The following is a 27,636-nucleotide window of genomic DNA, read 5'->3' as shown; positions in this document are numbered from 1 at the left end:
TCTGTTCTGATTTCATGCCTGTCTTTTCTATGATAAGCCATTGCCCAAAAGACGTTTACTAATTAACTAATATTAATAAAACATATTCACAGCATACTGAGGAAAATCCCACATCAGCATGATTATTATAAGATAATCTTAACCCCTGTTTAAAATTATGTGGATATTTATTTTCTCATAACCTTGTCCATGCTGACGATGAGTGTTGGGGAACACTAGCCAAAGTTGTAAACAGTGGTATTATGGACATAGACTTCTGCTTTAAGGACAAGCTTGACTCAAAGCACCAATTATACATCCTCCTTTCCCACTCGACAAATGTAGAAATGGCTGGGCCCCAAGTCACAGTCTTTGATTTAGAGTTACATGACGACATGAGCTCACAAAAGAAATCCCAAGAAAGATCATAGTGTGTTCTAATTGCTTCCTAAGGTCTAGAGGTGAAAGGGCCACTTAGTATCACAGAGCTCATCATTCAGAAGGACCTGCTTTCAGAGATTGAAGTTTTCTCAGCACCAAAGGGGAGGCAAGAATGGTGTAACCGCAGCACAATAGTCATGCTCCAGAAAGCCTGAACTTGAGCCTCTACTCTCACGTGTAAATTTTCTGATTTATCTGCCTGGATTTTAATATAAATGATTGGAAAAGTAATAAACGGGCTGCATTTTTTCACAGAGATGCTACCCGGCAGGATGTCAAAATATTGGCAGTTAAAATGTACTATAAAAGGTTCATCCTTAAAGTACATAATTGCATGTGCTTGTGTGTGCGCATGCATGGTGGATCGCTCTTCATTATATAATCATAAAGCAACACACCAAGCTAAGCTCCAACCCATCCATTAGCAATGCCACAGTGAAGCTGAGTGCCTCTATCATTTACTGTGGTTTGACAAACACTAGAGAGGAGAGGTGTGAAATAGCACCTAGATGTGAGCATACAAGCCAAGCATAAACATGCACACTAGAACGTAAAGCAAAATACAAAGAGTGCTAAAAAGAACCCATCCTAAGCAGCAGGGCAGCAGCAAAGATCTGGACTCACTTTCATCCACACCACGGTCGCATTCCTACTGGCAGATATAGTGCATGACACAGGCAGAGCATCCCCGATCTGCTTGGTCACTTCCCCACTTGGGTTTAAGGATAAATCCAAATCTGCGAGACAGGGAAAAAAAAAAAACCTGCTTGAATTGAAAACTACAAGAAGGCAAGATAGTAAACATAGGAATAAAAATCATTTTTTCTTCTAGCATACTTGAATATCAGAACTGACTTAAATGTGTAAGACAACTGGACTGGACTGCAGAAGATTCTGCTTAGCCTTACAAGCCAGCATGGATGCCAACTTGGACAAACACATGGACGACTGGACTGAATAAGCACTAATTTTTAGTTAACATAATTGATGTTTGGGGTGCACGTAAATATTTCTGGTGGAACTTATCACCTTAAGAAAAAAATCAGCTCACTTTAGGAAGGAAAGAAGAATGAGTAGGTAAACACAAAAAGCAGTTGATAAGGCGTTGCAGTAGAAAATCACATATATTTAGACAGCAGGTGATAAATGGGAAAACTATGAGATAGTGCAAATGTTTCTCAGAGAAAACTGACAAATAGTTGAATTATTTTTGAATTGCGATTCCATTTTCCATGCAGTTGAAATTTTGAATAAGACCTATTATTAGGTACCCTTTCAACAGATAATCTTACAAATGCACACAATAAGCATGTCTAAGGATGTAAAGCCTTTCAGTTGAAAAATGGTTTCTTAAATATAAAACTTATAATATTATTTGTAGGAAGAAAATTCAATTCACTTGAACATATACTGTCCTACAGCTCCTATGCTCTAGGCACCAATGGAAGATCCATACACGATGATGACTTGACAACACAATAGGTCAGCGGTACTACACACTCCACTTCAGGGCATTAGTTATGAAGTCAGAACCTAGTAACAAATCTATTAAACACTCAGGTCTCTTAATTACCTGTTGAACTACTACTAAGTCATAGCATAAGCAAACACTTGCAGGAGTAAAGAGAACTGAATCAAACTTGTTTCAAAGAAGAGAATCTTTGTACAAGACACTGTTGTAGTCTCCTTGATAACAAAGTGCTTTGGTAGGTGAGGACACAGCATAATCCTTTCCATGTGGACAAAACCCAAAAGGTGAGATAGCTCATCGGGCTGCTTAGTGTTGAGTAATTTAGTACTGATGTTTGTAACTTATACATACAATTTATATCTAACTATAGAGTTAAGTTTAGACCAGAATTTTTTTTTTGTGCATTTTGTCTCTCTTTTATGGTTTCATTACAGTTTGCCAATCATTTTCTGTGTCATTCTTTAAAAGGAATATGTATGATGTGTGGATGTGGTAATAACTTGTTGGTGTGTGTGTACATGTGCATATGGGTATTATGTACTTAGATGCAGGTATATATAGAGGACAGATGTCAATGTCAGCTGTCTTCCTATATTTCTCCATTTTTATTTTTAAAGATAGTCTTTAATCATGAACCTGAAAATCATCAATTTGCCTACACTGGGGGGCCAAAGAGTTCCAGAGATCTGGCGGTCTCTATCTCCCCAGCCTATATTCCCTCCCCATTTCTTGGGTTGCAGACTTCTACCTAGAGATGCCTTTTTATTTGATTGCTGGAGACTAGAACTCAAGTCCTCATGATTAGGCAATGTACTGACTCAGGTATTTTCTCAAGCCCAACAATGCCATTTCTAGTGGTTGTCTTTGCTATGAAGTAGTACACATCATGAGAGTGATGACCATGCCTTGATTTCCTCTGGCCTATCTCCAGGGCCTGGCATATCAAGACTCTTTGACATGGTTACTAAATGAGTGATGGAATCATATGTTTTCTACTTTACGCTAATGTTAATAGCTGTGCCGTCTTGTAGAAAAGTGGTTTCATTAGAATGTTAGGGTGAATTATGTTTGTATGAAAATTAAAGGAAGGGAAACTTGGGAGCCCTTGTTACTAGAGTCAAGAGGTTGTCATTGAGAAGACATATGATTTTACAGGATAAAATTGACTTTGAAGGCTCCAATGAATCATCTCTTTCAGATTTGGCAGAGGAAGAGCCACTGTTTTTAACAGTAACTCAGGGCTGTTGGAATATGGTGTCATTGTGAGGTCTGGTCTGCATCCCTGTGCATATATGGATCTTGCTTCTCCACCAACATTTTGCTTAATTGTTTTTGAAAGGGAAACAAATCCCACCTTTGTGAAACAAGGAGCCAAAGATAAAAGGGCAAAATATAATTTTCATTTAGAATATCCTGTAGAATAACATAATGATGAGTATAATCATTCTTTAGCCCTTAAGGAGATGCTCAGACCTTGAGACCAATGTTCCAGTCTAGCTATGAAAACAAGAATGCGTTAGAATAATAAAATGCACCAAATTCAATTACCCTTCCTCATACTTTGTTTGAGTTTCCTTCCTGTTATAAAGTATCATTGAGATATGATGTGGCTGCCAACATGTCTTCATCCTTGTAGTCTGTAGTCCAGCCCTCCCTGCCTATTCTACATGCCATACACAGAACAGCTCTCCCCTCTAAAGATTTTGTGTGTCTGTGCACCTAACATCTCTCAACCATAAGCACAAGTCTAAGGAACTGGAATATCAAAAACTAGTCTCAAAGTATGATTGACAGGGATATCAAATGACTCTTCACGGTTATTGTATTTGTAGGCTGTGTTCCTTTAATTTCCATCATAGAACAGGGTTAGATAAATGGTCACATGAGTGACTGGCCCACAGAGAGGGGAAAAACAGCACCATTGTTCTGAGCATGAGGACAGAGAAACAAAGAAAGGTCTTGGCTGTGAACAGTTTTCAGTACTTCACTGTTACCACCAGGACTCCTCAGGCATCAAAAGCCACCATATGGTTGTATTATTCCCTGTTGAGCCCTCCTGTGTCTCCCTCCTAGCTTCAGTTTCTTACCTGTATGTTTTCCAAACATTGTAAATTGAGGACACCGCAGCATGGGCTTAGAGCAGTTTCCTTTAAAGTTTTTTGACTTTGTTTTCTTCCTTTCCTCTGTCTAAGCAAATTCCATTCTGACTGTTTGTGAGCTCCAGGTCCTCCACATTGTTCTCTAGTGATGCTTTTTGACAAATTCTTGGTGTTTGCATTCAGGGAATGTGGTCAGATGGAGAGCCTAGTTTTCGTGCTTAAAGCTTACAGATGTTTCGAGTTCCTCAAAATCCCTGTGCTGCAGAAAACCCTATACTAGACTCCAGGCCATTCTCTCTGGTGCTCTTCAGTACCCTGTCTTCACTACTGCCAAATCTCATTTACAATACAAAACAAAGCCAAGTCACCTGGTGCTCTGTAGGACTATGGCAGATCATTTCTAGGAGAAATCTTTCTCATTACATTGTTGGGTGAAAAGTTCATTCAGCCTTTCACACATTCCTAAACAAGAGGCGCTGTTATTCTAAAAATATGTAGAAGTTTTATTCTTACCATGTGGCAGTGTCAATAAAAAAAATAAATCATTACTTTTAAGAAGCATCTAATATTTTAGCAATATCAACTTTTGTGATTTATAAAAAAAAGAAGTCACTCAAGTTTCATGGCTGGTCTTTTCATTTTTTGAAGATTTCTTTATTTCATTATTTTGTGTGGATGAGATCCTTGCTTGCATGTATGTATGTTAGACATGTGTGTGACTGGTAACGTCTGAGATTAGAAGAGGGCATTGGGACCTCAGTACTGGAGTTACAAATACTTGTGAACCTCCATCTGAGTGCAAGGGAACTGAATCTGGGTTATCCGCAAGAACAAGAAGTGCTCTTAACCACTAAGCCATCTTCCAGCCCTCCACTAGGCTGTTCTTAATGGATCTTTTTCCCTATAGCATTCTTTGGGACTAAATATAATTTTGTAGCCTCTGGAGTCCTCCAAGTAGATTAAAATTTAATAAAAGGTGTCACTCAAGGTGATTTTTGAAGAGGTTAACTTTCCAACAATTTATTACGCTTTAGCTCTTAGTCACCTCTACTTCATCTCCCAGTGCTGAATATGTAGTAACTTTGTGTTGCCTGGATCTGAGTGCTAATATTATTCGGTAATTTAAAAATGAGATATATAATCTACATTCTTCCTGGTAAAATGAAAATCTTGTTAATATCAAGAATATCTAAAGAGAGCTTAGGGGTATAACTCAGTAGCAGAATGCTTACTTAGCATGTACAAAACCCTGGGTTCCACCTCCAGAACTGCATGAAATAAATTATGCATATTATACGTATATATTTATATATTCAGTGTACATATATTTCAGTATATAATTAGTTATTTAACGATCATATCCAAATTACTTAGTACTACAACAAACTGAGGCATTTAGAAAAAGGATTTCACCACCGACAACTTTGCAGTTCCCAGACTCACACAAGGATTCAGTGTCACAGTGGTAACCTGCATGAAAGCTGAGCTTTTCTGATACTTTTAACAGAGTGAACGGAAACCAAACTGATTAAGAAATATAAGTCTGCACTTAGAAAAGTTAGCTAGGTAATATTATTCGATGCCTTTGAGGTGCAGTGTGTCCTGAGGAGGTGACTTACAGTGAACTGTGATGGCTGTTGAAGCAATCATGCTTTTCTGGTCGATGAGCGAGCATTTGTAGTCTCCTGTGGCATTGCGCCTCACATCTGTCAGTGTGTAAGTATTTGAGCTTCTTATTCCCTCAGGCTGTCCCTTTGGATGGAGGCAAAATGTCAGAAGGTTACACTTGGTAGCAACAATAAGAACGATTATAATTCTTACGGAAGGTACAATTTTTTCAGATATGAGAAAAAAGTGACCAAACTTTTTGATTAGACAAAAATGATTAAAATTTGTTCTACAAACATCTGAGAAACAATTAATAGCTTGGCACAAAATTTTGAAGGAATATTTTATATTATTGATATTTATTTTTTTTTTGAGCAAAGCTTGAGTATGAATTTTAAAGCAGTGTTTTTATATACCCATTTCCCCCTATATATACACCAATAAATATATTTGAGAAATTCTAAAGAAAAACACGAACTGGGTCTTGGGATATACACCTTAACTTGCAGCATTCAGGTGTTGGGGGCAGGATTGCAAGTTTGAGGAGAGACTAAGCTATATAGTGAGACTGTCTCAATGAACGGAAGAATGGAGAGGTAACGTCGTGGCAGGGAGCTTGCCTGGCATGTGCATGGCTATTAGTTTCATTCAGAGAGAGAGAGAGAGAGAGCGAGAGAGAGAGGCAGACAGTGACAGAGAGAGACAGGTAGACAGAGACAGAAATAGGCAAAGAAAGATAGAGAACAAGAGAGAGAGAGGAAGAAAAGTGGAAGAGAAAAAAAGGGAAGAAGAGAAGAGGGGAGATAAGCAAAGAGGATGGGGACAGAGAGAAAGCAAACAAGCAGATGGGAAAGCCAGTCATTTATCCAAATAACAATGATAGATAGAAATGAAGGAAGCAGAGAGAAGAATGAAAAGCAGCAAAAGAGAAAGAGCATTAAGGAGGAAGATGAACAAAAAAAGGAATCAATCAGAGGAGAGCAAATATAGAGAGGGCAGGAGTATATGCTAACAGCAACCAAGACAATCAACAATTTCTAAAGACAGAACATGAGTTTGGCTCTAAAATCCCCCATAGTCAAAGTAGAAAGTTGGTTTGAAAACTTGTATTTGTAAATGAGAAAGTGGTAGTATATAAATTTAATAGGAGAAACAATGCTATCTGCCAACATTTATTTTTATGAGAAGCTTCTTGTACAGATGTTCTCAGTAATGCAGTGGGTGATACTGTGAAATACCACCAGTCAGGCTGTGAGGGAACTCATAGTAATCCCACTATTAAGTTTTTACTAAATAAATGCACTATTTGGTAGCATATAGCTTTCCTCAGTAAGAAGGTGGTGAAAACACTTATTTTCCAGTTAGGCTCCAAATCACGATGAATGAAAATATTTAAAGAAATTTCCAAAAGTATCCCGGATGCAGACCATTACTTCCAGCTATGAAAAGTACTGTGATAAGGAGTCCACAGGATTATTCTACCAACCTAGCTAAACTATACAACAAAACTGTCTTTGCTTTAAAAGATCTGAGCATATCCAGCACAGCCTGCGAGTGGATGGATCCTCAATCACATTAGACCACTTGCAATCATGTCTTGATTTTACAGTGATCTACTTCTGAAGGGCAGATTTTGTGTCTTATTTGGATGATTACACCCTGAGTCTCTGCAATTATGGTTTCCTGTGGTTGCCTCTTTTTCCTCTTTACATCTGAACTCTCTAAACATCAAGGAAAATAAGAAAGGACAGGGGATGGGGTTACAAAAGCTTTCAACGGAATTCTACAGGTGGTGTTTTGTGTTTTCTATTCCCAAGAATAACCCATTCTTCTCACTTTAGCTACCCAAGTACATGCAATTGTTGATGCCAGTTACAAGCCAGGCAATAGGACAAAATGATAGTCGTCAAGTTCAACCAACGCTTAAGCACTTACTGGTAAGTAAAACATGAACTCCTCAGGAGGCGGGTTGCCATTGCCCAAGCACTGAAGAGTGATGTTGTCTCCTTCTTTGATGGCAGTTTTTGGTGGCAGCACTTGTATTGTCACCTGCTCTGTAGGATCTGCAGGAATCACAAGCAGAAGTTAACCATTTTTGTCAAGTACCAAATTACTCTGTGCATACAATGTAAATGACTAAATTATACACAATTTTCTCGAGAAGCTAGTAATGGTAATTACTTAAATGTATCTTTTTATAGAGGGATTGAAGTTAATAGCCACTTGCTATACCAAGTACTAATCTTAGTTAGAGCAAACTACAAAGAACCGTGTTACATAAAAAAAAGAAAATCAATTTCTTCTTAGCAAAATGTCTTTAACTGAGGTGGCAATGACTGTAATTATTTTATGTGTAAAAGACCAGTAGAACAATCTCACCGTGTGACTTCATTATAAGGAAATTGAATGGTGTTATATGAATCTTATAGCTTGGAAAGACTAAATCGGGTAGCAAAGCCACTAAAGCTACTGGATACCATCACACCCTTCTTATACAATAATAAAAGTAAAATGAAGAGACATGAGCTAAACAGCACCAGTAGTATTTTTTGGCATGCAAGAGGACAGATCTACTTAAGAAAATTAATTCCATGAGCACACACACTCACACACACACACACACACACACACACACAAACACAGAGAGAGAGAGAGAGAGAGAGAGAGAGAGAGAGAGAGAGAGAGAGAGGCAGAGGACAGAGACAGTGAAGGACAGTGATTGAAATTGTTCTATGGTCCATAAATATTGTTGCTATTCTATTCTGTTCTTTAAAACAAGACATGACATAACTCCTATTACACAGTGGTTAATTTCTGCAGATAAAACAGAGGTATTGAGTATTTTTTAACACACAGGACTACCCAACAGTCGAATGTCAAGTGAATTAAATACTTCACACAGTAGAACATTATCCAGTAAGTAGACAGTGACAGGAAGTAGTGGTGGCTTTAAACATGAATGACTTCTTAACATCCATGCTTTACATAGCTGGATAATGCCATGAAGGATGAATTTTGAGGAAGATAGACAAAAATGAATAATGATTGAGTATCTTCCTGTTTTGAAATTCATGACCTCAAGACCCAGCAATACCACTTTTGGAAGGATGCTCAATTATACCACAAGGACATGTGCCCAGCTGTGTTCATAGCAGCATTATTTGCAATAACCAGAACCTGGGAAAAACCTAAATGCCCTTCAAATTACGAATGGATAAAGAAAAAAATGGTACATTTACACAATGGAGCATTATACAGTGGAAAAAATATTGACATCTTGAAATTTTCAGGCAAATAAATGGATCTAGAAAACGTCACATTGAGTTAAGCAATCAAGAACCAGAAAGACAAATATAACATGAACTCACCCATAAGTGTCTTTTAGATATAAAACAAAGAAAAATCAGCCTACAATTCACAACTCCAGAGAACCTAGACAACAGTGAAGACCCTAAGAGAGACATACATAAATCTAATCTACATGGGAAGAAGAAAAAGACTAGATCTCCTGGGGAAATGGGAGTGTGGGGATCATGGGAGAGGGTTGAAGTGGAGGGGAAAAGATGAGAAGCTAGTGAAGAAAAATATATACCTCAAAAAGACAATAAAGATTTATGGAAGACTATTCTACAAAGACCTATTTTATTATTAGGTAATAAAGTGAAACTAATAAGTTGTAGTTTGAGAAGCCCCCCCCCCTCCATTTCTTGCAGTCATTTAAGTTAAATGCAGAAGAAAACTTAGAACTGCTGTTGTTGATTGCCTCTGATACTGGGCATCTGAGCATCACTAAGTCCTGAGACTAAAAGTGAGGTTTGCACACTGCTTTAGGTTCTTTGCATGTGTTTATTTCTGGATTTGCTGCAGGTAGTTCTCCAACCAGCAGTTCTCAGTAGAGTGGAAGAAGCAAATAAAACTTGCTTTTAGCATCTCACTGGCAGCAGCCATTTCTGGGTTTTCATTCTGTACCCACTTCTCTCTTCTTCCTTTTCCTTTATTTGTTGGTATATTTCAGTTGCATAAAATAGTGGGGCTCATCACAACTTCTTTTGTAATGTGTGTCAGGTTCACACTTTGATGTAACCCTCTCTCAGAAAGGAGCATTGGCACATCTCTGATCAAGGCTGATGTTAGAACAGTCAGGACCATGATGTGTCTGACTTCCTCTTCTATTTCAAAGTCCTTCCTTTGCAACCCTTTCCAATTTCATCTGTACTAGAAAGACAAAGAACTGAAGTCTGATCAGAGGATTATTGTAACACATTTGCACTTTTACAGTAGCTTTCTGGGCTGCTTGTGTGCCTAACAAACTGTCGATCACTTGTTCTTTTGGCCCAGTCTTTGGATTTTCTCTGCTTATTAATAAGTCATCATTCTTCCCATTATCCTGACTTGCTGCTTTGCCTCCTTTAATCCACTCTAGCACCAAGTCTCAGTGATTCATGCATTAATATTGCTTACATTTGATTCTTCCCTTCTAGTCACACTTAACTTTCCTTGTCTATGCCCTAATTAACCTACACCAGAAATGATGCTATCAGATCTCATTTGTTCCTTCACCTTGAGCCTTTCTTTCCCTTTCAACTCTTTCATAGCTATTTTCTCTAAATTTGGTTTCAAAGATAATCATGTGATTATTATAATGATATTCAAAATCCTTCATACATTTCCTACACTTAAATATTTGAAATGAGCATGCCTTAATTTACTACACATGGTTATTGAGAATTTACATCAAATGAGATAGTTATATTTCACCACTTACATGAACCCCTACAAAATTAGTCTATTAATTTTTTCCACACACCTATTTATTCACTTATCCTTCCACCCAAAGATTTATTAGTTTAGTATGAATAAGTTATAAGTAATGTGTAAGAATTATAAAGTAGAGAAATGCCATGCTCTTTGCTTTAGTAAATTTCCTCTATTGATGAGAAAAACAAATTTAACCATTTAGAATGTAACATTAGACATTGCAAAAAAGATAAAACCTAGATGTTAGAGCCTGGGAATCTTCCAAGATGGTTTCCTTCTAGAACCATATTTTGTAGAATAAGTAGGGGCTTGTTATATGGTAAAGACCAACACAGGAATGCATGGGAATTATATTCTCGCAGAGGAATGTGGTCAGTATAATAGAATGTGTGATGATGAAGGTTGACGTATAGTGCATGACTGTGGTTGAAACAGACTTAGGGAATACAGCAGCCAAGAGCATGAAGATGAATTTGAGCATACAGAGGTGTCGGTGAAGAAGTTCGGTCACAGGGAGGATGCAGATTTTAGGAAGAGACTTCCGATGGCAGCTTGATGAGAACTTTGCTGAGGGTGAGGAGAGAAAAGTAAGTAGCCAGGAATAGCATCTTAGTGATCATTGCAGAAAGCACAGGGAACCAGGAATGGTTGTGTGAAGTCAGTACCAGAGGCAGAAATAAGGTGAACACAGAAACTAAAGAGAAGGAGGACTAGTACATCTTACTCTACTCTCTCAGGTTGGATTCTTTCATCCACTTCTTTCTTGCATGTCCTCTCCTATCATTTTTTCTCTGCCTCTGAAGGGTCCCTACATCAATGGCTTTTCATATATTCTCAATAGATTATTAGCAATAATATTACCATATCATTTTTTAAATAAGTTCACCGGGAAGCACCTCTTTACATCCACTGGATCTTTTTACTTGAGTGATGTTCAGTAATCTGTGTTCTAGCAACTCCTTCTTATTCTACTAATGTGTTCAAGAGTTCCAAAATCAGTGCCCTGGAACACATGACCTTCCAGGAGTGGCCAGTCTGTTTCCATGATATTTATCACTTGCAATCTCACATAGACAATTTCCTTTTGATGTGTCTTGATCCTCAGCTAGAAGAACAACCTCTTTGAATGCACTACTTTGTGGCATCATCAAGAGGCCTGTGCTGTCTTCTCATTGCCAAACACTCCCCATGTATAAATGGAATTATCGTGTCATTCTCATGCATCCAAGGATTCATCCAGCTGCCCATCTTTATACATGGTACTCACGTACTGCAAGTTCCTTCTGAAGCCACTTTCCCAAGTCTTAATATTTGTTTTGGTGATTTTTAAACTTAGGAAGCTAGCCACGCATAAGGTAGTATTTACCCATCCATTTTTAAGGAAATGGGCAGTAGGCATTAGGAATTTCTATAAAACACATGTCAATATTCTATGACTGAAGAGTATTGGAGGGAATTGATCAAATTAGAGATCAAACCTTTAAAGAACATAACACCTCATAGAGTACAGAACACATTAATAAATAATGTGTGAAAAAGTGGAGTCTATTGTTAAGTGGTAAACATTTTTTTCTACATGCTTTCCAAGAAAAAGATCATTTGCACATAAAAGTTTGGGGGTGAGGATTGACAGCAGCATATTAAGAGGAATTGAATCAGAACTTCAAAGATTAAAAGTTTTTAAATATTATTTCTAATATATTACAATTACATAATTGTATATTCAGTAACTTACAGTAAATATCAAAGACTGCTTGTTCCGAATGGATTGTCTTCTGGCCAGAGGGTCCGTAATATGTCACAGAACAAGTGAATGGCATTTGGATGTCAGCCTTGGTTGTCTTATACTCCAAGGATGAAGTCATGGTATACAACTGAGTAACTGGATCAATTTCATTTTTCAAAAGTATGGCCACCTCTAAAGAAAGTAAAGAACACCAATGATGAAAGCTAACACTGGAAAGCCTCAATCCATAAGTAAATGTCCCAATACATTTCAGAGGTGAGTTTGTCCTACTAATTGTCTTTAACAGGAGAGAAAATTGACACTCAACAAGGTAAGATGTCATTTTAAACCTGTGAGTCAGAGGCATAGGCAAAAATAGAATCCTGAAATTCTGTCTCCCACTCAATTTAATTAACTTTTAGAACATGCCATATATAGAGATACTGCTTTCTGCTTCTAATTCTTCCACACCGGCGATAAAATGGTGTCTAATCACTGAATGAGTTAAGAGGCTCTTAGTGTAACTGAAGTGTACGTTGTAGATAGAGAAGGGGAGACAGCATGTTCAGTTCCGGACAGCTCATGAAGTGGGTAGCCTGTATAATACACATTCATTGCTTGACTCAGACTCACCTCCTAAAAGGGGTTGCAGAACTTTCCCACTCCTGTACCATGTGATGTTGCCATCTGGGTAACTGTCCCTTGAAATGCAGTCACCTAACTGAAAATTGAAAAAGAAAATTTCCTCATTTCAAACAGTTCCAAATCCTTCTTTCAAGGAAGCCTCAGATTCTTCAGGAAATAAAGTGTCTTAAACAACTTATTTTCCATTTTTGACTAAGAAACTACCCTTTGAATCTTGAATAAAAGTAATTCATATAAAAAATTACAGTCCTACCCATTTTAAAACCCACAATAAAGCTTTCCACTATACATAAAATCATATCCAGTAGGCATTACCAAATTTGTTTTGATGCTATTCATTTTTAGTATTAACTAGATGACTTTATAACCATATTAATATTGATTATTGCTGTGGTTCATAGATTTTCAAATGCAAGAAACATATAGTGTTAAAATGTGGCACCTCTCCAATTTCATTTTCATTTCAAAGTATAAATACCATATTCCATAATCCTCAGCTCAGTATTCAAGTGAGTTTTAACTAAATTATTCAACTTTTATCAAATATTGGGCAGTAAAATTAAATAGGATTCAAAAAGTTTAATTTTACCCGCCCACACAAACACAAAGGAATATCGAGGTATTTTAGTTAATTAGGATGAGATCATTACCCAATTGATGTGCTTACATGTGGAACTCTATTTTGCCTGCCTACCAGTTCTATTTCCTTTCACACCCGTGATAATGTGATTGTTTATTTCTTTTGTCTCTCCGCGTATACTTCACACCTAGACTAGTTTACATTAATAGAATAAAGTCTAAATATTATATAAGTCTTGGTCAATCTCAGAACATTTTACCTTTCCAGATTTATCTTCTAATGTTCTCTCTTGCTTTGAATTTTAGCACCCAAATTTCTAAAACACCAAAGATTGATGTTCACCAGAAAGACCACACTCTTCATATCCCATGATTTCATTTCGTTTGACAGCTTTTCTCAACGTTGGCATCAAGAATTTTCACTTTTTTTTTTTTTTTTACAGACTCTATATCAACATCCACATCCGAAAGACTCGTCTCTTGAGAAATAAGCACACCTGCTAATGGACAGTGATTACACTGTTCCCACGATGATTTCCTGTGTTCTCTGATTGAACCTGAAGTTGTGACCTCCTTAAAAGCAAGCAAATATTGTTTGTCTGGTGATAGGGCATCTAAATCGAGTAAAGCCATTAATACAAACAAGTTCTCACCTTTTGTAGCTTCTCTGTTTCAAGATAAGGTGCTTTGTTTACAATTTCAGGTTTCGATGGTTGCTCTAAAGTTAAGCAGAAAAAGGTGTAAGTATAATAGAAGAGATAAAGGGCACATATGATCTATGAAAAAAGTATACTGCATAGAATACAGATTCAAGTATTTGCTTTATGACTTCAAATGCTGTTTTAAGTAATTAAAACTTCATTACATATCTTCAATGTTCTCTGGATTTTATGAAGTGAATATGGATCTGATGGTAAATATAGGCTACTGTTTTAATTAGGATATGTTATTTCTAGTTGATTACAACTGTATTTTCTATTTACTAAGTTGAAGACCTCTGACTCATTACTTGAGGATGTTACTACATATGAATCCAAATCACAAAGGTTTTTATTTGAAACATACATTTCTAGGCTTAAGAAGCTCCCAGAATCTCCAGGGAAAATTCCATTGGTCTATATATGTTAACAAACACTAAGGGAATTCATAGACACAATGAAGTGTAAGAAATGCAGAAATAAATACTGAGAAAACTATGTAGTGATGTACACAAGCCAATTTCCTAAATAAACCAATGTCTATCTCTTGTCTTACCTTATAAAATTATGAAAATATGAGAAAATCTTTTCAATTTGGAACTTGAGATGGAGGATAGAGATTTTATAGAAAGTTCTTTAAATACATTTTAAAAGTAATTTCAGGGACACGTGATTAAAAGTTCAGGAATGATGTCTTACAATGATTTTGCTTTTCTTAGTGTATATTCATTGTTCAATATAATAGAAACTTTCATTGTGACACTCTCATACAACTATATTATGGATTTTGATCTTATTTATCCCCATTGTCACCTTCTGTATGGGCCCCACTGGTCACTTTTTCTAAATAGTACCCTCTATGCCTTCAAACCTTAGACTTTTAAGCACAGATAGCAGACATATGAAAAAAACATATCATTAATCTTTCTCAGCCTATCTTATTTTGCTTAACATGATGATCTTTTGTTTTCCATTTTCTGCAGTCACAATTTTTTTTTGCCTCAATAAATGAGTAATAACATCTAGATTTGTTGTAGGACGTCCTTCTGTTTGTGTGTTGCTTTCATTGGTTAATGAATAAAGAAACTGCCTTGGTTTAGTTGATAGTGCAGAATTTAGGTTGGCGGGGAAGACAGAACTGAATACTGGGAGGAAAAAAGAAGTATGGGAGAGACACCATGGAGCCACCAGAATTAGACATGCCTAATCTTTCCCTATAAACCACTGCCACGTGACGATATACAGATTAATAGGAAATGGTTTAAATTAATGTAAGAGTTAGCCAATAAGAAGCTAGAACTAATGGGCCAAGCAGTGATTTAATGAATACAGTTTCTTTGTAGTTATTTTGGGGCTAAGCTAGTAGGGCGGCCTGTACGAACAGGCCCCTGCCCTCCAACATAGATTTACACTTTATTCTCTATCTGTTCATGTTTTGATAGATATATGAACTGAATCTACAATTTAACTGTTGGGTATAGTGCTGTAATAAAAATGGCAGTGGGTTGTAAGAAATACAGAGGACAATGAGGACTACTGAGAACTCAAGAACAATGGCAATGGATTTTTGATCCTACTGCACGCACTGGCTTTGTGGGAGCCTAGGCAGTTTGGATGCTCAACTTACTAGACCTGGATGGAGGTGGGGGTTCCTTGGACTTCCCACAGGACAGGGAACCCTGATTGCTTTTCGGGCTGAGGGGGGGGGGGGACTTAATTGGGGGAGGGGGAGGGAAGTGGGAGGCGGTGGCGGGGAAGAGACAGAAATCTTTAATAATTAAATAAATTAAAAAAAAATGGCAGTGCACGCCGGGCGGTGGTGACACACGCCTTTAATCCCAGCACTTTGGAGGCAGAGGCAGGTGGATCTCTGGGAAGTTCGAGGCCAGCCTGGTCTACAAGAGCTAGTTCCAGGACAGGCACCAAAGCTACAGAGAAACCCTGTCTCGAAAAACCAAAACCAAAAAAAAAAAAAAAAAAAAAAAAAAAAAAAGGCAGTGCAACTATCTCTGTTCTATCTTATCATGGATTTCATTGAATGCAAACCTAAAAGATAGTACAGTTGCATCCTTTAGTGGTTGTGTTTTTGGTTCATTGAGGAATCATCGTTCTGATTTTCACAGTGACTGAACTAGTTTGCATCCCTACTACCTTTCTCTAAGATTTCTCTTTCCTTGTACTCATGAGAATTTATTTTTTGGTTTCTTGATAACAGTCATTCTCACTAGGATAGAAAAGAATCCTAATGTAGTCTTGGCTTTCAATCCTTTAGCGGCCATGAATGTAAAATCTTTTAATCTAATATCTATTGGCAAATTGTACTTTTCAGAGCTGTCTAGTTTGTTTGCCAAGTTATCAATTAGATTATTGAGGGTTTTTGGTTTATTCTTTCTTAGTTTTTTGTATAGTCTCAGTATAGGATTTATATTCTTTTAGTTTCCTATTAATGATGAATTTTATACTTAAAAATGGATCAACTAAGTTGGTTATGGTGGCACATGCCTTTAAGACCAGCAATCAGGAGGCAGAAGGAAATGAACCTCTAAAATCCAGGCTAGCCTGGTCTACAGAGCGAGTTTCAGGATAGCCAGGGTTACACAGAGAAACTCTGTCTCAAGAAATCAACTACCCAACAAACAACCAACTCAGCTAATTAGTTTATAAAGAATGTAAATTGAGCTCATATCATTCAAAATAGAGTTATTTTTATTTTATTAACACCTGAAACTAATAATTTTTCCTCTCATAGTTTTAGTGTTTATATTTTCAATTATTTTTGATAGTCACACTAAACTAAATTGAATTTGCATATTTATTACTTAATTTGGGGTTCAATTGAAAGAACTTACCTAACCAGACCATAATAGAAATACAAGACAAAAACCTTTTGAGTTATAAAATGGGTGACACTAGAATGTATGAAAACAATTAACAGTCTTCATGTTAACATTAATTTCCCTTTTGTAGGGCTGTTTTATATTAGAACAGTGAATACAACTTGTTTGACCCCATGCACTTTGCTTATAGATCCTATTTGCTATAAATTTTAGAATTATTAGTCCACCAATGGAAGCCTTACAAGGATAACCACAGTTGGAGACAACACGAGGGAGATAGGAAATCAGCAATACAAAGAAGTAGGACAGACAATCGAGGTTAATGAAAACAAGAAGTGGTGCCCAAGTTCCTGGGTGTTAAGAATGTGACTATATATTAGAAAACGTCAACAAAATCTTTATTCAAAATAGTCACTAGTGTGTGGAGGCAACACATGGAATGGATGTTAAATCCTTTCTCATGTCAATACAACTTAATGCTCTCAGCATTTTTATGGAACACACTTCAAATTAAACCTGAATTATTGATCAAACAGTGACTTTTGCTTAGAATCTGTGCTGTCAAAGACAAACATTTAATATGTTGGAGAGACAATTGCACTGAGAATATTTAAACAAATGAAAATTCCTGGGTCTTAATTAAATAAACCAAAGCTCTCAAGACCCAGAAGCCAGTTCTTAAGTGACACAATCATCAAAACCTCAAGAGATAGAGCACATTAATTAATGTATCTGATTTTTAAAAACAGGTCAAAATTAACAGAAAGGAAAAGGAAACTGGCGTTTAATTTCCCCTTCGGTAGTAATATGCCTGGAAAACATAGAGAGGTTTGCAAATCACGCAAATGGAGGCTCTGAATAAAAGCTTACTGGGTAATTTTGACAAATTTCACTGCTTTTTAATCCACTGAGTACTACAGAAAATATACTGAGCTCATATTTGAGCTTCCTCTTACTACATAGCAAGTTTACCTATTTTTTTAAAAATTAAATCTGGTAACATTTTATTAATAGGCACAAAAGCATTAATACTGTATGTATGCCAAAGTTACAAATTACTTTGCATTATTTCTAAAATTTATTGTTGTTTTTAGATAAAATTAAAATGTAGTTGAAAGAAAAAAAAGAAGGAAGGAAGGAAAGAAGGAAAAAAGGAAGGAAGGAAGAAAAAAGAAAGGAAGGAAGAAGAGCCCTGGTGAAAGGATGCTTAACTTTTAGTAATTATTAAATTTCTGCACATGTTTTCTTTGAAAGAGTCACAGTGAGTTTTGAGATTTAACGCTAATTTATAAATAGTACCTATTCTATGTCCTTGAGTTATTTTCTCTTTAGATTCTTGTTTCAAACCCTTTGTATTAACTACATTTTGATGTAATTTTCTTTCATATTACCTTGTAACAATCAATGGATATTAGTTGGAGAACCATTAAAAGGACACATACTATTTTATCAAGATTGCATATTGATTCCCAACTAGTGTTTCTGTTTAAAAGAACTTCATGTGAATTATATTTTAATATGATTCAAGGATTCATAACCAAGTGTAAAATTGAAAGAAAAGCAACACTACCAATTTGCTTGTAGCATTAATTAGTGAAAATGAAAAATTTAAAATTAAGCCAAAGTTTGCTTCAGAAAATTGCCGAGCAATCTCTCTAGAACTTCTCGTCTGACCATGTATTGATTATAGAATTATGTCTTAAGTCATAGTTTTCTTCCTTGCTGGGCTGGCTGTCTCAAAGGAAGTAGCTAGAAGTATGTTAACATAGGGACACAATATAGTGGTACATTAGAACTTACGGGACAGTGAGATTTTCAAAGTAAATCATAGAGTAAGCTCTGGAACTCGTGACAAGGCAGTAGCTTGCCACACTTGCAGGTGTGAGCATGCATACATGCTTGTGAGCATGCGAGCGCGTTTGTGTGTTTTGGCATCATGTGCTGTATGCTAGTATCTATAACAATGGAATATAAGTAAAGCTGACGTGATTCCTTTTTAATTAATGAGATCACAGGCTTTCATTAATATCCTTTGAAGGCTTACCACAAATAATTAAAGGCTAAGCAATATACAAAATGCTGTGGAAGGTCAAGTGCTCCGGAAACAGAAGCTTTCCTCTTCCTTTTTTGTTTTGTAAGAGTTTTTTCTTCTTCTTTTTAATTTTGGAGAAGAAGGACACTAGTATATAGAAAATGACTGACCAGAAATAAATATAATAAAATAGATAGCCCACTTCCTAATTCTAACTCTCAGGCTATAGTTAGTGAATGCTGTCAATATTGATTTTCAGGAAAAAGTAGAAATCAATACCTTCCTAAAAATTACATTTTGGGCACCCAGCCATCTAATATACAGGTGACGAGGTAGTTCTGGTTACAAGTGTTCTTTGCTACCCATAGAATCTGAGCATTAGTGTAAAACTACACACAGGAATATGAATATGAAGAGAAAATGTCCTGGAGGTTTGGTGCAGAGGTGAGGCTCTCAGTTCCCATTGGCAATTGAATTCTTTAATAGTCACCAAGCACTTAAGCTAGTGTATCCATGGAACAATGTTGTATTTTTCTCATTAGATGGGGAAATGTAATTTTTAGTCTTTAGAGTCAAAGTGATCCGGGCACAGTGATATGCATGTAATTTCAATACTTGAGAAGTGAAGGAAGAATGGGGAGTTCAAGGCCGGCTTTGGCTACATAGCATGTTTTTGGAATAGCCTGGGCTGTGTGAAACCCTGTTTCAATCTGCTTCATTCCATCTACCCCCAAAAGAAAGAATCAAGCTGTAATGTACAGTTTAGATCTTATTTGTTAGGTAGCTCATTTTCTATTTCTTTCCCCTTGAAAATATTCTTTTACTATATTCTGGTTTAACAATTTTCCACTGGAGGGAGGAGAAATTCTCAATTTTTCAAATCAATGAAGCCTTAAGAATCATATCCAAGTAGGAGCTATGAAATGATGTGCAGAGCCTGCACAAATTGGCCAATGCCTTGAAGATTGGACTTGAACATATATATATACAAAGTCTTGGAAACGGGCTTTCTTGTACTACCACAGAACAGCACCAGAGCACAGATAGCTGACAAATTAAGACTGTCGTGTGCAAAGGCTCAGAGCTGACCCACACGCTTAAAAAATCTGGATGGGTGTTCATTTGCTCTTCAGGCTGGCTCTGGAGTCAGACCTAACCTCCGAAGTGAATGAGTGGATAAGGCTGCCTTTTCCTCTTCCGCTTGCTCTTCTCCTACTCCTCCTATTCCTCCCGTTCTTCCTCCTCCCCCCTCTTCCTGTCATAAACAAGTTATTGTAAATAATTGAAACAGTGAGTAGAACTGTAACCACTTGAACAGAAACAGCTTCTCACAGTGCCTGTCCCAGCTCCTTAGTTTCTGGACAAGGCTTGAGTAGTGGACTAAAAAGGTCTCCCGTGTAATCTAAAGCATTCATTTTACTCGAGAGGCGGGCAAAAAGACTTGCCAAGGTCAGAACTTAGTGGTGGCCCTGACAAAGCAAGGTCTTCTGGCAACCAGCTCACAGATTTTCCCAACTCATCACTAAGAGCCATTTGGCTCTCTGGGCACCTGTTTGACCTCTGAGCCTTTTGCACAATCATTGAAATGAACCGTTGGGAACTTTCAATGGTCTAATTTTGCTTCCAGATAGTTTTATTACTCTCAAATGGGCACTAAACGCAAAGGCAGTTTGATGTTGATGCCACTCACGAGCCGATAAAGTGGTGACAAGGCACGTTACTTGCTTGGACTAGAGGATATGATTTCTTCCATCAGAGATGTGGTTTCAAACTAAGCAAACAAACCTACATTGAAGGTAAAGTCATCAGTCAGTCCCTCTGCCTCGAATAAAAGCAATTTAATTTTGCTCTTGGGGCTGCCAGTTCACAGAAGGCTGATCTGAGATTGGCTCGCATGAGCCACGCTTGATTCGTACATGGTCCACGTTGCTAGGTGATTCAACAGAGGGAAACAGAGGACTGATTGATGAGCACAGTAACCCTTAAGTGACTGAAATACATCCACGCATAGGATGAGAGTCTCCCATCCACAGCTACAGCTGGATTCGTAAATTCGTAATTCAAGGAAAAGAGTGAGGTTCCTGCATGATCTTTTAATAGTGTCATTCCTTTTCTTGCATTTGGTAGTTTTTTTGTGTGGTTTCTCAGATAAAATGCCATTTTCAAGAGTGTGTAACTTGCTATGTAAATTCTCCCTGGCCCACAGCCTGGAATGCAAATTCTGTTACTGGGAAAGGCTTTGTTTTCAACAACATTCAAAAGCGCAGGGGGCAGGGGTCCTGGCGGTGTGTGGCATGTGAGTTCGTTTTCCCCATCACAGAAAGCTTCTGTGCTCTAATGCAGTTTACAAACTTTATTAAATTAGACCAACTGGCTCTTTTACTTATAGATATTGATGTGGCAGGTTTTTAACGGAAAAAAAACATTTGGAAAATGTCAGAAATGATTCTTCTAAATATAACTTAGAATGTTCTTGACTTGTTTGTGTACTACCTTGAAATTTGATCACTTCAACACAATTTATAGAAGTGTGAAAATGGCAAACTAATTTACATAATGATCAGTGTTGGGAGTTAGTTTACCCACTTTCTTGGCATTTCCGGTATCAAAGCCTATGGCAATTTTGTTGCTGTTGTTGTTATTTTGCTTTTAGGGAAAAATGCCCTTAGCATATCTTCCATCCATCTCTCTAATCAAAGCAAAATAAAGTAAGGGAAAGAAAGAAAATTCAGAAGCCAACATGGCCAATGGCAAATTTCCATACCCTGTGCAAGTAGGCAGAGCTCCTAAACCGTTGGGACTAGGTTTGGTTAAAATACGATAGGGAAGTGTGGATGGCTTCTGGAAAGAGTCTCCTAAGCTAAAAGGTAATCAACCGAAACTTGTAATGTGCATTTACAAGGCTCTTCTGGAGAACAAAGGTTTCCTTTGACAGTATTAGTACCCTTGGAATTTGCATCGTGAACCCATTGGAGCTTTGAAGTTTACAGAAATACCCAAGGGAGGGCTCTACTTAGCTGCATAGGTTATTAAAGAGAAACACGAAAAATCCGTGCTTGTTTATTCCAGTTGGAGGCCTCTGGGTTTTCCTTCTTTACTATTTATTTTATTCATTTCTGGGAGTTGTCAAGCCACCAGAAAGCAGAGGGGAAAGTGGGAAATTAGGACCTTCTTCCCAATTAAGAAAGAATGATATTCTGAAAATTTTTAAGCCTGATTTTTCCTACTGTAGTTTCTACAACATTATGATGTAATTGAGGTGGGACTTTTTATTTGAATCTTAAAAGAAGAACTACTTTAATTATACATCTCAAGTAATTCATTTATATAGAGATTTGCACAGTAACATTAACTACATATTATCAGGTGAAGTCACTATGTCATGATAACTATAGTAATTTATGGTGAGTACCTTTTATTAGTTTCTTTTCTTCCAACCCTACTTTATCTTTTTGTTACAATCCCTTTGTAATCCCTTGAACAATCTCAGTGTACGGAGCTTTATTCTTTGGGGGAAATTTTTATGAACCATGCGAACATGTTAAAAACTGAATCATCAAGCATTGAAGGCCAGAAAGGACACATACATGCATAAACATGTCAAATGTATATCTATACACAAGTTGATTTCTTACTTCTCTAGATCATAGAATATCTTAAATTTGTTTTATTCTTTTTATATATTCAAATGACAATTTGATATGGTTCACCCTAACGTTTATACATTTATATGATATGCATGATTATATATGTATGCTGTATCTATATAAGCATTATAATTTTTTTCATTGAACAAATCATGGGAACTTAGAGGTCATTATCCCATTGTCATGGTAGCATTTTACATCCCAGGGAAAGTCACTGTTCTAAGGTTATTGCTCTAACTCCTCACTGGGCTTCTCCTATTGAAATGCCAGACTTGTCTTCCTTGCCGCCAGTGTGCACAAGTAGAATAAAAGGCTCTGGACGTTTCCTTACACATAGCTTCCTGTGGAGAGGCATTGCAGAGAGCTCAAGCTTCTACTTGAAGAACACCTTCTAACACCAGCCATCACCCCACTTAGCGGTTCTATTTTAGTCTACTTACTGAACACCTTGACTAGTGTAGGTGCCTCAAACACGTTGTCCTCAGTCACTAGCATGCACACAAATCTCTTTTCATCACTGATCTTTGCATTGTTGATAGACAAAGTGTAGTTTTCTGAGAGGTTCAATCTGTCCTTGTACTCTGGTACATCATCATACTGCACACTTTTCTTTGTAGAGGATCGGAATGCAATGAACACTGGGGACCCATCGGGCTTTTCCTAAAAATTAAAATAACAATACATGTTGAAAACAAGTGTAATTCAGGCTTCAGAATAATATTTCTTTTGTCATATCGTTCTACATGACTTTGTTGGTGGTGTTGTATCATCACCACCTAATTCTTTGCTTACAGAAAGAAAAATCACACTTCCCATGAAGCGAGGCTGTTGGATCACTCACAGGTTCATAGAAATGGGTAAAAATGAAAGGGCAAAGCTCTCAGTGTTGGAGCTCATCTCACACCTGTGGGACATCAGTGGCTGTTTTGAAGGGGCATGGTGTAGTCTTGTTTAATATACAACTATAAAGTAGATTAAAAACAAACATAGAAGTACAAAAACTAATCTTCTAGTCCCTATGATATGCTTAGGATGTGCTATTATCACATATGTTTCTCTTTCTCTTAGTTGATTCCATTTCCTTTGATAGTAAATTTGGTTCAGTGGGTTAGTAGACTCTGATACTTGGAACCAGAGGAATTCGAATAGACTCTTTCTCTTATCATAACTCCTCCTCTTTTAAAGAGAACTAGAAGGAGTTCAGAATTACCTGGAATGACCCCCATAATGAGAACAGAGATACAGTCTGCTATGTATCCTCCTTTTCTTTTTTTCTTTTTTTTTATGACACATATGAATAGTATGGCTGGGACACTGAGTCCTAGAGTTGGAATAGTTGACTTCTTGAAGCTGTTTGCTACCTACTGATCACTAGTGCTAAGAGTTAATTATTTATCCCTCACAAAAAAATTGGGAAGAAGAGATTTCATTTTCACAGAAAGAAAATACACCTAATTCACCTGTCCATGGGAAGAGGCTAGACCCTGTTGGTGAGATTTCAGAGCTCATATTGTGAAAGGCCATGCCAGTTTTCCCCTTTAGTGCAAGCTTAGGCACTTTTGAAAAAATGTATTTAGTATAACATATTTTTTTATGGAAATACTGTAGGTAAAAAAATGCTTGTGGCCAAATAAATCTAACAAATTAATCCAACCAAGGTCTCATACAATTCACAGTGCATTTTAACATACCTACTGTTCTAAGAAATGCTGCAATAAACAGTTAATAAATCATCTGGTGACCAACAATGTTCCCCTGTGAAAACATCTGCAAATATTCAGGAACTAGGGAAGCCTGTTCTTGTGTTCCAGGAAACATCTCTACTTGAAGCTTGTTCACTGCAGTAAGTCTCTTGTGGCCCGGTGTTGGGAAATTGTACCACCAAGACACCTTCTATTGAACTGTGTTTAACTGAGGCAGTAATCTGGTAAAGTTAGCTTGACTACCACACCCACCTACCAGGATCTCTAGTCTCCCTTTCCAGGCCTATTTGCACAGTTATACCTGACAGAATATGATGGAGTTAAGTGTAAGCAATGGATAAAATCAACAATGTTAAATGTACAAGCTATCTCTAACATGCACACACACCAAGAAGATTCAGCAACAGAAACAAAGCTGATTGCCCGTCCCCCATGGAAATCTGAGTCTCTAGGTACTGCTACATCTTACCTTTGCAGTAGCTGCATTACACAGACGCTAGTGAAGGGAGACTGCTCTTCTTCACAAAACTGTGCTCTGTACTCCCCTGTTAAAACTCCCAAACTCTGCCTTTTCTTATGCCTCCAACACTTAAAATATGGAGTTTTCAGACAAACATGATGTACAAAATTTGAGTTATTAGGTATATATAAAAATAGCATTAGTTATATAAAGATGAATATTTTTGATATGTTGAATACATTAATTCTTTTTTCATATAGGTGTGCAAGGTGAATATTAGCATTATATCAGTATTACATATTCATATACTCTCCAAAAAAGAGAGAGAATTATATTTTAAAAACCACAGTCAGTTCTGCAAGTCCCAAGAGGCTCACACTTACATATTTCCATTTGCCAAACATGAGGTTCTGAGGTACATCGAGTCGGCAAGGCATGACAATGGTATCTCCGTAAGCTGAGTTGACAGTGGACCATCCAAGGCCTTTGGGAAAAAGGGAAAAGAGCTTCTGAGTGTTGTCCGGAAACGGTAGCAGGTAAACATGGGAGAACTTACAAGTCAATTATGTTTTCACCGTATTTACTAGGAATATATTTCACAGAAACACGAGGCTGCACCAGAAATAACATGCTCAATGTTCTCAAAATAGCTGGAGATAATTTTCACTGAACCTATTATCAAATTAAAATTAAGTATCAAGAATTGAAAACTAGTCCAAGCAAGAGCAAAATCCAATTTTATTTGGATGAAGAGAAGACAGTATTCAAATAGCTGATTTTATAGGTAAAAATGAAACTAAACTTTATTTTTTCATAATTATTATTATTTTTTTTTGATTTTTTGAGACAGGGTTTCTCCGTAGCTTTTGGTTCCTGTCCTGGAACTAGCTCTTGTAGACCAGGCTGGCCTCGAACTCACAGAGATCCGCCTGCCTCTGCCTCCCGAGTGCTGGGATTAAAGGCGTGCGCCACCACCGCCCGGCCATAATTATTAACAAGATAAAATTCTAGCTTGAAAACCCCTCACAAGGAATTATTCACGAAGTGGGTAGCTGCATTTGGGAGTCAACCTAATTGGAACTGGTGTTTGTTAATCTGAATAAAAAAACAGAAACAGGTCAATTCATCCTTTATTGAGAAATATAATAAACAATTAAAATATGAAAAGAATAATTTTGATTAAGAATGTAAAACACTTTTTACATCTGCTTATAGTTATGGTGTTTTGAAAAAAATCCTTAAGGCTTTACAGACATAGAAAGACAAATACCACATGCTCTTCCCAAAAAAGGTCAACGTGAAAGTATAATAGTAATTATGGTAGCCTAGAAAGGTTAGGAAGAAGAAGGAGAGGTGGGAGGATAATACCAAAAAAAAAAAAATACATCTAAGAGGGATAATTTCCAGCGCTGAAAAGCTCAACACGGTAATACAGTTCACAATATCCTGCCATATGTTTTATGAAGAACTGGATGAGAGGAGCTTGCAAGCATCAAGGAGTTAAAGAAAAAAATGAAACCACCCATTACCTTGATTCCATCAGAACATATTATGTACACATATTGACACATCACATCCTACTCTTTAAATATGTCAAACTCGCATGTGCTAGTTCTAAAGAAAAAAATCATTTTGGCATTTTCATTGGCAACGGTATCAACGAAACATCACAGATACTTTGACTTAATATGTTTAAAAGTTGTTTAAAGTTGAAAAAGTTTATGGGTGGTGCCCACAAGGTACGTCACAGGTAGGTATAGAGCATGAAGGGGCTATTTTAATCTGCAGTGGAAACACATAAGCAGATGTTATTTAGTCCAGCAGGTGGTGCTAAAGGGTAAAGCTAAGACAATCTGCAGACCATAAAGAAAACCATTTAGGGACTTTCCGAACAGCCACACTGGTGGATGCCACCGCTCACTGTCACCCATTAATTGCCTAGTATACACAAAAGCCTTACACAGGGATTGAAATCACTCATGCTAGTAAGTAAAAAAGACGACAGAATTCCTATTCTAAAATGCAAATGGTTAAGGAGGCAACTTTCTCTTTAAGTGTGAGTAAGAATCTAAGGAGCAAAAAAGTAGCACAAACCAGTTAATATACAGGATACTAGCTGGGGGTGGTGGTGCACACCTTTAATCCTAGCACTCAGAGGTAGAGGCAGGCAGATCTCTGTGAGTTCAAGGCCAGCCTGGTCTAGAAAGCAAGTTCCTGGACAGTCAATGCTGTTACACAGAGAAAAAATTCTATCTTAAACACTCCTCAACATGCCCCCACCCTCTCAAAGACAGATACAGAACACTAAACAGAATCAATGAGGGTGTATGTCTATTTGGTATTTGGTAGTGAAGGCACACGCAAAATCGTTCATTATATACTCAGTATTTGTTAAAATAACCTTAAAACTTTCCAATTGTTTTCTGTTCCCAATGTTGAAGTTATTACTCCCTTTGACACTAAACCATACAAATCAGAGAATCATAAAAGAAGAAAATGACGTTTTACTTTTAGGATTTATTTCATGCATTTTTCAGTGCTAAGTATTAAACCCAGGGTCTCGGGCTTGCTAGGCACGTATCACACAAGTGAGCACACCAGCTCTAATGCTGGAGTTCTAGGTGTGTGATCCCCAATATGCACACCTCCGTTGAGTGAACTGTTCTAATTCATGACGTCATTCTGGTTTTCTGTAGCAGGTTCCTGAATGTGAAATTTTCACTATGTATTTTAAGTTGTGAGCTGGCACAGTTGCAGGTCAACCAAGCCACGGGAAGTCTAGGACTTCAGCTTTTTGGTTTTTTTCATTGTTGTATAGTGAGGTGCTTGAATAAGATGCTGAACTGTCATTTCACCTTCATCGGTGCCAGGCTCCAATTGTTATAAAAACACCTTCCTTTGTTGTGCCAAGCAACGCAAACACTTCGCAGAGACCAGATTCCGATGAGACTGC

At 37.2% G+C, this 27,636-nt stretch overlaps 1 protein-coding gene across 5 annotated transcripts in view; it reads right to left on the bottom strand.

The window, feature by feature from the left end:
• Positions 1-27,636, bottom strand: part of Alcam (activated leukocyte cell adhesion molecule) — a 179,202-nt gene that overhangs the window by 22,550 nt on the left and 129,016 nt on the right. For all 5 annotated transcript variants that reach the window (XM_041672898.1, XM_041672899.1, XM_041672897.1 and 2 more), the window contains 8 exons: positions 25,067-25,167; positions 22,961-23,180; positions 13,960-14,024; positions 12,716-12,803; positions 12,092-12,274; positions 7,534-7,661; positions 5,610-5,742; positions 1,045-1,157 (listed from right to left, as the gene is read on the bottom strand). In XM_041672898.1, the coding sequence (XP_041528832.1) occupies positions 1,045-1,157; positions 5,610-5,742; positions 7,534-7,661; positions 12,092-12,274; positions 12,716-12,803; positions 13,960-14,024; positions 22,961-23,180; positions 25,067-25,167 (1,031 nt within the window). The remainder of the gene's footprint in view (positions 1-1,044; positions 1,158-5,609; positions 5,743-7,533; positions 7,662-12,091; positions 12,275-12,715; positions 12,804-13,959; positions 14,025-22,960; positions 23,181-25,066; positions 25,168-27,636) is intronic.

Source organism: Microtus oregoni, unplaced genomic scaffold (assembly GCF_018167655.1).
Source record: "Microtus oregoni isolate MIOR12 unplaced genomic scaffold, Mior012 000023F_ref0000262, whole genome shotgun sequence".
In the NCBI taxonomy this organism is placed as follows: Eukaryota; Metazoa; Chordata; class Mammalia; order Rodentia; family Cricetidae; genus Microtus; species Microtus oregoni.
This window is presented reverse-complemented; position numbering and strand designations above follow the sequence as displayed.